Below are 11,184 nucleotides of genomic sequence, written 5' to 3' on the forward strand. Positions count from 1 at the left end.
CCATTTAAGTTTACAGTATCTAAATATTATAGTTTATTCGTGTTTTTAAAATTATGAATAAAGCCAAAAATCTATCCCCGACTCTTGTAATCCATCCTTTTTATTTTACCATTATACAAAACAAAATTTTTCCCTCTTTTCTCATCAAAATCAATTCCCGCCCGTCATGTTTAACAAAAATTTTTATATCAATAGAAAATCCTTAAAAATTATAAAAAAAAACCTATTGAAATATTTATTGACAATGTATTGTACAAACGTCAAAATCTTTTGAATGAAAAACTTTGATGACTATAACTTCATTTCAAACTAAAACTATTGAAAAATTAAGTGGATTTCTTAGTTCTCCTCTCTCAGTAAAAAAAATATTATTATTACTAAAACGTTTTACGATTTTGATTTCAATTACTGTCAAATTTTGTCTGTAGCCTGTAATCTGTAATATACAGATATATATATATACAGTGGTCAGGAAGTAAGGAAACAGGTTTCTATTGTTCTCATTGTTTGTAACAAGTAACCTATTTCCTTACTTAGTGTATACTCTGCAAGTTTATATACATAGTTTATCGTACGTCGAGTTCTAAATAACTAAATGGTAAGAAGTTTTGACTTCAATGCAAATCGGACCTGGCGATAAAAATCGCGTGGATTCGTAAAATCATATTTTTAGGACACTTACAATAATGTACCTTATAGTTGAACCTATTTTCCCCTTATTTAGTAATATGTTCAACCTCAATAAGGGTTATCTTAACTGTACAAATCTATTTCTGACAATGATTTGTTATGTAGAAAATTAAAAATATCAAACATAGAAAATTTATTTTTTAAGTAGTGGTGCACTTAAAACCTAGTTTTTTTTTGTGTACGGAGTGAATCAAGTGTAGTGGTCGAATACAAAAATGACAAATATTATACTTACTTTTATTTATTAAGTTCCTTACTAAATACTACCTAGATAAATTTGAAAATGGATTTTTTACTTAATCATATTACAGAGTCCATAGATAATATAAACTAAGCTAAAATAAATAGATACTTCTACAAAATTAATTATTGGCGTTAAATGGCTCGTAATTCATTTTTGTTTTGATGTCTTACAAGTTATAATAAAAGCAGCTAAATTGAATAAAGTTCTATCACCACCTCTAAGTCATGTGTAACACTAAAAACATGAGAGCTAAATGGGTATATGGAATGAAAATGACAAGTTTGGATGATAGAAAAAAATGAAAAATTTTAAAGCTTGTTTAGATTTTAAACATTTTAATAATACCTATATACACACACATTAACACACGTATAATAATAGTAGTAATACAATAACAATATTTTTTACTAATTTAAAGTTTAAACTAGATCATACATTTGATACAACTGATGTACAACGTGGTCACAATAAGTAACATTTAATTAAAACCTATGTTGATAACACATAGATTGCTGCTGAACGCCTACATAGAATGCTGTTGAAACAATATTACTGGAAAGACCACATGTGCAAACACCGTCAGTCACTAATCGACACGGTGAAGGATTCTTATGCTGTGGTGTTGTTGGTTTCAATATTTCTTCTATGGTGTAAGGAGTTCTTTGTTTTTTCAATCCTTGCGCCGGTTTACTTGTAGACGAATCTACTAACGAGCTTAATATTTGATCATTTTGATGGTGTTGATGAATTCGATCATAGTACAAATCTAAAAAAAAAAAATTAGAAATTATGATTAAGTAATCAAATTGTAGCGTTTAAACAAAATATCCTAACGCTATTTATTTTTCGACAATTAATTTTTTATAAGTAAATTTATAAAATCGTTGCTCTCATGCCAAAAATGTACAAACCGCAATATCACGATTAGTAGTCAAAAAACTTTTAGTTCTGATATAATCTAGCCAAAAAGTCAAATCCCCTAATATTTTGATATCATTTACTGTAGTACTTTATGATTTAACAGTTGAAATAATTTAATTACATTAAAATGAACAAGTGCATCGTGTAGAACGTAATTATTACCATAAGAAGTTATGTATAAAATTGACATTTTTTTGAGTTACTACACTAACATTTGGTATAAAAAGTAAAATTAAGATAATTTACATAACAACCTACTATATGTATAGTTTAGATTTGAAATTAATTAATAAATTCTGTACAAGCAATGGCGTATCAAGGATTTAAATGCACTGAGGCAGTTTGTATGTGATACTCTCTTTAAATTGTTTGTTGAGCATGAAAAATTCTCGCTTAAAAATGTTGAATTTTACATTTATACCCGAGTTTTGTCGGTTTCATTGGCTATGACCCCCTAAAAGACTCAGGTTGCCTTTTTAGTTGCGTCCTGAGCCAGCTGCATCAGGTTCCTATATGGACACAGCGCTATTAATAAGATATTATTATTATTTACAAGTTAAATTATACAGGACAAAAAAATATATATATTACAGTTTACAATATTTAGATTAACCCTCTATGGAATTTTGTCTTTGATTCCAAATCTGGTTTCAGAATTTTCCCATAAAATTTAGTTTCTGATCTAATTATTAATTAAAAGACAATTATACAATTAAATTGTTTGAAAAATATTAAAAAAATATATCTTTTTTTAACTCGCTAAGTTTGTTTAATCATATTATAAAAGAGTTGTACGAAATTTGGACCGCTGCATCAATTTTAACTTGATTTTTTGAGCTTCAATTTTTTTGATAATAATACACATTGGTCAAAATATTAAGATTAACTTTACACTTTTTTTGATTTGATTCCCAGTTATGAATTTATAATCATTAAATAGACGATTTTATGATGATTTTAATAATATTACTTTTGGTTTTAATGCGTATTTAAAAAACAATATAATTTCTGATAACAGAAAAATATGCCTAAATATTGAAATTTTGTAAACTTTTTTATTTTTTTTTTTTTTATTATAATAACTTTTCCATCATAGTTATATTTAATATAAGTTAATTTGTCTTTCACAAATTTATGTATATATTTAAACTAATTATGGTGGTGTAATTAGATTTCAATTATCTTTATTATTTGTTAAACTATTTAACTAATTACAAAGGAAAGGTTACAAAATAATAATAATTCTTTTTTTGTTATTAATTAAAATTTATGAATTAACTGTTAATGACTAAATAAATTTATAAAATATATGAAGTAAAACAAAAACAAAATATAATTTTATCAATTTGAACAATTAAAATAAAATAATGTTCAAAACAATTAAAAAAATTTTTAATTTTATGAATTTACATAAATCAGAAAAGCTATTATTTCTAAAAATTATAAAAAAGACGCTTGGACATTTTTGATATAAAATCGAATATTCACTTATGAATTGTTTAAGCCTTAAAAATATGTTTATGTAAAATCGAAAATTAAATAAATAAATTTGAATTTTTAATTATCACTCAATTATATCGTTTTAATAAAACATAAGATATCATAGTTGATATTTTTAAGTTATAGAATATGATAAAGCTTTACGGAAAAATGATAATCAAGATTCATTTTCAATTAGAAGGGAGAAACAATTATTTTGAAACTAATTATTTTGTAAAAAAATCTACAGTTAAATTTAGCAAACTATATAAAATAATAAATACGTTTTCATTCATGAGATTTTTAAATTACTCTTTAAAACCCCATCAAATCATGATTATAAAAATCAAATTTTATCAAACTATTAAAAATATTTGTATAAATAAACTAATGCAAATAATACAATATGTTATATACACTATCAAAAGTAAGAATTTAAAAAACAATAAGTCTTAAGAAGAAGTAGTACCACTCTGCAAAATGTACTAAACTTATAATTTTTTTAAAGATCTAATCTATGGTTCAACAATAATTTACCAAAAGGATGCATCCAAGGAATATTTTGTACCATCGATTGCATATTGGACGATCCAAGGGTTCGGTTTATAGCATCTTGTTTACATTTTGGATTTTTTTTTGAAAAATTACCATGATTAAACTGTAAAAAAGTTGATTGTTTAATTAAAATAGTTAATGTCTATTACTAGAATAAAAATCCTAAATAGGTTATTTTATTTCATTATAGTGAGTTAAAATCAGGACTACCAAAAAAACATTATATTAGGTGAACAAACAAATTCTTTTTTTTAAGTAATATTATTTAAATAAAAAACGAATAAATGTCTAAGAAATATATAATTACAAAGTTATGTACTTTTACTAAAGCGAGATTCATATGTCAATTTAATAAAACAGATCTCTTAAAAATAATGTACAGAGTGATTGTTATCTATAAATCACACAATATATAAAAAAAATAAAAACATAATATTATTATTATTTTTTAGAAGTTAATAATAAGATGCTTATGCTCTGTGACTTTCAAAAAAAAAAAAATTAACCCAACCCAACCATTTAACATTTTATTAAGTTCAGTTGTTTTAACTATGACTCGCATAGTATCTTTTAAAGTATAAAATATAATTTATTTTATTTTTTCTTTCGTAAGTTAATAGTATCAAAACATTCTGTATTTCTTTAAAAAATGATCCTATTCCCCCCTTCCCCTTTATAACTTTATTTAATTAAATGATTTAAATGGAATCTTATACGATTAGCTAGGTAACAAATAAGAAAATTACTTAACTAAGAGAAAGGCCGATCTATAACAACCTTTGAATCAGTATTTTGAAGTCATGAACATTTTAATATAATGATCAGTGGTATAATATAATACTTTTATCTAATTACAATATGTTTTATAATTTTCGAGACATTACGTGAGGCATATCACGTAATGTGTATACCTTATTTTTCTGTAAACCAGCGCCACCAATTGATCCAGGACGTATTGAGCCCGTTTCATAAAATCTCGTCAATATTTTCGAAACACATCCATGGGAAACTAGAAGTTGTCTGGATATATCACATGGACGTACGCCTAGCAGAGCTAACTGAACGATTCGCCTTCTGACATAATCTGGTAAAGGACGACCATTAACGAAAACTCCACCCAATTGATTAACACCGGCTTGACCTAAAAATTATAATAAAACAATGTTATTAACAATAATAGCGAAGAACAATGTCCATGTAAAATAAGAAATATGTGTGGATTTTTTCGAAAATATAAACACAGATGTATTGTTTTTATGTTTAATGTCCTCTCAACTTAGAGAAAATGGACTCTCAGTGTACAGAGGACTGTATCGAACTACGAGGCCTTCACATCAAGAAACATGACACGTTACTGACCGAGCCAACAGGCCGCCCAGTGTACATATACATATACAAATGTACTTACTGTTCGATAAACTGTTTTTCTTCTATGGTATTTGAGTGAAATAAAGAAAAGGATTTTCTTATTTTAAAAATAAACCGTATAAAAAACTATTTTTTATGAAAAAATATGTTACCGAAACAAAAGTAGAGATTTTCTTTTAGAGAAAACTGATATCTTTATGGAATTGTAACATTGTTTTTAGCAGTTGTACGCAAACACGTTCGAAAATTAATTACTTAAGAAAGGGGGAAAACATTTTGTGCCAACGTTTCAACCAAACACCGTCAATATTATACAATAAATCAAAACTCCATTGTAATGCAATATTTAGAATAAAATTAAATAAAACTTTTTCCATTGAAATCTCGGTAGTTATTTACAGTGCAAAAAGAGCATTAAAAAATGCGAGTGTACAATAAAATCGTTTATTTCCATTAATTTCTAATAAGTACAAGCGTATCATTTTTGTATTACTGAAACATTTGTTTTGTCGGTATCATTGTTTTTCATTAGACTGTTGTGAAAGAATCGATCTTACGTTTGATACTCGTTTTGCACACGTTCGTGTCAAAAATTTGTATGCTCCCAATTTGATTTACTAACGTTTAGGTATTGCGGTTGATCAAAAGGAAATTCTACATTACATGCGACATAAACACGGAATGTCGGATAGCGTGCACAGGCCAACACGCGTTGGCGGAAGACCCCCGGGCGTTCCTGGGCGTATCCGAGTGGTAAAAATTATCCGACAATATCCCTGTAATTTTGTAAAACCACCGCCCATTAACACCTTAATAAAATACAACATGTGTGTCGATTCTGTTCCGAGCTTCTGTTTTCATCATTCAACAATATAAATATTATCTCCTGTCCGCAATTCAAGTACTTCAATACGAACCATACATGTATAATTGAATGTAACCCACACGGCGAAATAGTATTTTCCGTCAACACACACTACAACGCACATATATCTCCATTTCGTTGGAATTAAGATAAGTGTTATTAAAATCCAACAATATCAATTATATAGTCCTTGGACCACGAGAGATTAAGATTGTACATAAGATTGTATTTGATAGACCAGTATTATTAAAAGTATATCTGAATGATATAAATCGGTCAAACTCAAAATGATTTATATCACGAAAACACGGACGCAGAATTTTACTACGTGCCTAATTTCCTAATCATCTAAACTCACTACTTAATTATGATATAAGTGCATTGAAATACTGAAGCGTTAGTTTAATCACCTGAAATACTTACTTTTGATTAATTGTAAAACACTATTTTTAAATCTGCTAAATTTAATTATACTAATTTTATATGTCTATATAAAAATGCTTATACGATTTCGTTTAAATATTTAATAATTACATTTTTTGCATAGTTGTAACCAACTGTTAAATCGTACAACTAATAGTAAAAGCGTAAAATTCATTCAAATTAGGTAACTCTTTTATTTTTTTTAAGTCCAAAAGTTTCATACAGCAAAATCGCATTTGTGTTATTAATACTTCAGTTCTCTCTAATAATTACCATGACTTTTGACAATATTCAAATCAATATTTTTTTGAGAGGATGTTTTTTTAAAATAATAAAAGTTTTATCAAGTTAATTTTAATCGAGAAAATTTTTAACCATTGTGTTTCAAACCATATGAAATTAAAAATAATATATTATTTAATTTAACTTAGTCCTTCTAAAATGAATTATACAAATTAAAAAAAGTGATATCATGCCCAGCGTGACGATTTTTTTATAATTAACATTAATGCAAAATTAATCCTGAAATGTTATCTGTGAATAAATCTTACCAGTATGCGGCATATCCAATGTTGAAAACTTGTTGAAAAAACTGTACCAGAAGAATGCAATCCTTCTTACACTTAGTAATTCACTATTAATTGTTCTTTATCTTAAAATTCTGTAAAGTAGAAATGAAAAAGTAATTAAAACTGTAGATTCGTCTAATTTTTTAAACTTTATTGAAATTTCTTTTTAAGTTTCTACTAAAAAACTCAACCTATCTTAATTTCATGCTCAATATTATCCAACACATTATACAGTTTTATTATAATTATCAAAGTTTTTTCAAAAAAAAAAACATGGTTATGTTTCACTTAAGCTCGTGTGCTTATTTTTCACATAAATTCTAATTTTGCGTGCTCTAAAAATATTAATCTCATTAAGCCAATCGTTCGGTGTGTGCATAATTCGCATAGATATTATTGGTCGGTTATAATTTGTCGGAAGACACTTGGCACGTTGGGGGTGTTAAGTGGCCGTGAATAACAAACGAACGCATCCACAGTAACGGTCCGGTTGGTCCGTAAATCCCGACAGCATGCCACTGTGCGATGCTCTTCGGACCGTATCATTGGTATCCATGTGCTGAGGCAACGCTTCTCCCAAGAGACACCTTTATCGGAAGAGCAAACCCGTTGACTTTTCAACTATTATTCCTTTTTATTATTATTACGGCCATAATCCCGTGTATGCGTATGAATATGAGGACACGCGCGGAATCCTCTTCGTTCCCTGTTTGCATCACGGATGACCTGTTCACAATAATGACGGACGGTTGTAGCATAACGCATCGTTCCATGTCCCACAAAACGGACCGTCGCTTCAACCCTTATCTCCGTCGTCATTTCATTCTGGTGAGACTAACGCTGGTTAACACGTTCCAATAACCTTATTCCACCCTTTTGACGACCAACAATTATTATTACTTTTTTAGTACACATTTATGATATACTAGAAATGTAGAAATTTAAATTATAGTTATTTATTGATTTCGTACAAAAAGTTCGATAAAGTATAAATTATTAAAATAATAACTAAAACAATTACAGAACGATTCTCTCGTAACCAACCACTTATTTAACTAAAAAATATATATGATATTGATAATTGATTCTTTTTTTTTTTAAAAAAAAACTTAAGTTACATACTTTTCTCAATTCATCAATTATAAATTATTATCAATATTTTATATCTTATAAGAGTGTCAACTTAATTTTTTCAAATAACAACATACAGAATTGATCAACTTATTAAAAAGCTAATGATCTAAATAAAAAAATGACTAATCGATAACAACTTTTGAATAATAATTTGTAAATAAATAACGTGTTACAGTGACGGCAGGAAGAGTGTTGTTATTTTTATTAGTAGTCATTCTAGCCGCACTCTTCCTACTGATATTTAATGCATCCATATATATATATATATATTTGATGGACATTTCAAAAATAGTCCTATCTCATTTTAGAGTTTATCTCTGAAGTACAAATATGTACTTTCGCAAATTTAGTTTGTAAGTAAAATACATTTTTTAACATGGTCTTCACAATAACTGCAATGCTTGAGCGTTATCCTTCTATTAGCTCTGACACGGACCCTAATGGTAAAGTATATAATATAATATAAGTAATACCCTAATGGCACCAGTAAGGTATGTATCATATAGAATTTTTAGAAGAATAAATAAATGGTGAGTGACACATTTACAGAATATCATATGCAATTTTTATGATAATACATTTTTTCGACATTATTAAACCTATAAAATTGAAAAATGTTGTATGGGCGTATTTTATGCTGACAACTTACACAACTTAATATAATTTTCAATAAATATAACTAAATAATTTTTCCAATCAAAGGAACTCTCATTTATTTTAAATTATTGCATTTTATTACAACTATTATACAATTAATTGGAACATTGAACGAACAATAACATAATGAGCTATAATTTTATAGTGTAAACAATACTCATTTCGAATATCCCAGATGTTTTATCTCACTTTTAAAATTATAAAGATTCTGAATATTTGCTCACGAATATTAAAAAAAGTCTTCATTCATATTAAATAACTTTAGACGGTTCTGCATAAAAAGTAAAAAAAAAAGAGATATTTGATCATTCGTTAAATTCGTGTATTAGGTCGTATAACGACAATATATTAAATAGCTTAAATAAAATGACATAAATATAATTTATCAATTTTTAATTTTTAGAAAATAATAATAAAATTTATATTTAAGTTTAATACTTGATAGTTAATTCATTCAAGTTAAACATTAACGTTAAAATAGATTTTATAACATTAAAAATATAAACTTGACAAAGAATCTATCGATGACTGGTAATACAATTATTNCTGGGAATCTATCGATGACTGGTAATACAATTATTAGCAGGTCTGTTTTTCAATGTCAAAACATATTAATTTACTATTTATAATGCCATTTATGAAATGATATTTCTTAAAATACTCATTAAATAAATAAAGTTATTATATGTAATACAAATGATTGTAATAAAATAATAATTATGCTGTTCAAACAGAAAATCTCGTGTGCTGATCGGGACGGATTAAATTTTGTTCAGTCATTTTTTCCATTCTTTTGAAAAAAATATTTTTTCATATCACTTTGCAAACCGACATACTTTCAGTGATTATTTATCGAATTAATCAAATAAACTAGCCTAAGTCCTAGATGACGAAATTGTTATTAAAAATTAAAAACAGAAATGCAACTTACTTGTGTTGATAATAAACTAATACGACATTACGTTTGAGTAAAGCAACGAACACATTTCCGGTAATCTGAAGTGTGACTGATCGCAGACCGTAAACAGCTACAGCCACTTGAACGAGTGTTCAGGTAGTCTTAGATTTCTTTGGCGAAATGGATACGATACTGAGCTCCGCCCATTTTAGGGGGCTACGGGACCAACCAAACCTCGTTCAAACACGCCCGTCACGCGTCACCTAGGATACCACGGGTGGGTTTCAAAGGGCTTCCCCCCACTTCATGCTTTTACAACCCTTAAGTTTACTAAAATTTATACATTTATTCAATTCATACAACACATGTTGTGTACATTTATAAACTGCCTTTAAACTCAATAAATCGATTCATATTTTTTTTTTATTATACGATAGAACTTGAAATGTCAAATTTTTTCACAAAAAAAGATTATAATGAGAAATAATTAGATTTATTTCAGAGGTAAGAAATCGCGGAATGAGGCCTAAGACCAGTTTAAGTTTACAAAAAAATTACTAATATTCAAGTGTCAAGTTTTTAGTGAAAACTTGTTGCTAAAAAATACTTTTGTAATTTGCTGTACACAAGCCATTCAGATCAACTAAACAAACCAATGGAAGTAATATTCAAATCATATAAAATAGTTTCGACTGCAAAATGGGCTATAAATTAAACTTGAAAATATATTCCTCTTAATGAATTTGTTTATAGTAAGAAACATTATTTTAAATCAAGAATCTCAACGAATTACTTATTTACTTCGAACTTAACTAAACTACATAATTTATAATAATAAAAAAGAATCAACAAACTATAGTAGTGGCGTACCCAGAAAGTTTCAAGGGGAAAACTAATACCAAAACAGAAACTTTATTCACCTTTTTTTGGAGGGGGGTGGATTTTTCACCTAAAATGTTGTCCCAGTATAACCAATGACGGATGATAACCTTTTCGGTCCCCGAATATTTTTTAAAGAAAAAAATCATAACTATGGATAAGACGGTGTAAAAAACCTTCTTTTTAAAATTGAAACCAAACATTTTGATCTAATGGTATCCGATTTTATTTAAATTTAGGACGACCATCCTAAGTCCTGTTTTTAGCAAAGCGGTTATAAATAATTGAAACTGTTCGCTATGATAATGACGGGTTGATACGTTTTTAAGGCCAATAGTTCAAATGTTCTACTTTACCTCTTAATTGTCATTTGATACACTCACTCATCTATAGATGATAAACATCTGTCAGAATTTCCCTGGCATCAAATAAATACTTTATATGTATAATTAGGATTTTTTCACCCCTTATATTCTGTCTACCGCCATTTTCATTTTTAATT

At 27.5% G+C, this 11,184-nt stretch overlaps 1 protein-coding gene across 1 annotated transcript; it reads right to left on the bottom strand.

Annotated features, from left to right (window-relative positions):
• Positions 1-1,283: 1,283 nt before the first annotated feature.
• LOC126904802 (paired box protein Pax-8-like) lies at positions 1,284-9,989 on the bottom strand. Its single transcript, XM_050684060.1, has 5 exons — positions 9,837-9,989; positions 7,097-7,206; positions 4,801-5,030; positions 3,872-3,992; positions 1,284-1,700 (listed from the first exon to the last, which is right to left on the bottom strand). Exons 2-5 carry the CDS (start codon positions 7,107-7,109, stop codon positions 1,417-1,419), a joined length of 648 nt encoding a protein of 215 aa, XP_050540017.1. The 5' UTR covers positions 7,110-7,206; positions 9,837-9,989; the 3' UTR covers positions 1,284-1,416.
• Between the last annotated feature and the right edge of the window lie 1,195 nt (positions 9,990-11,184).

This window comes from Daktulosphaira vitifoliae, unplaced genomic scaffold, assembly GCF_025091365.1.
Source record: "Daktulosphaira vitifoliae isolate Bord-2020 unplaced genomic scaffold, ASM2509136v1 Scaffold_4, whole genome shotgun sequence".
Classification (NCBI taxonomy): domain Eukaryota; kingdom Metazoa; phylum Arthropoda; class Insecta; order Hemiptera; family Phylloxeridae; genus Daktulosphaira; species Daktulosphaira vitifoliae.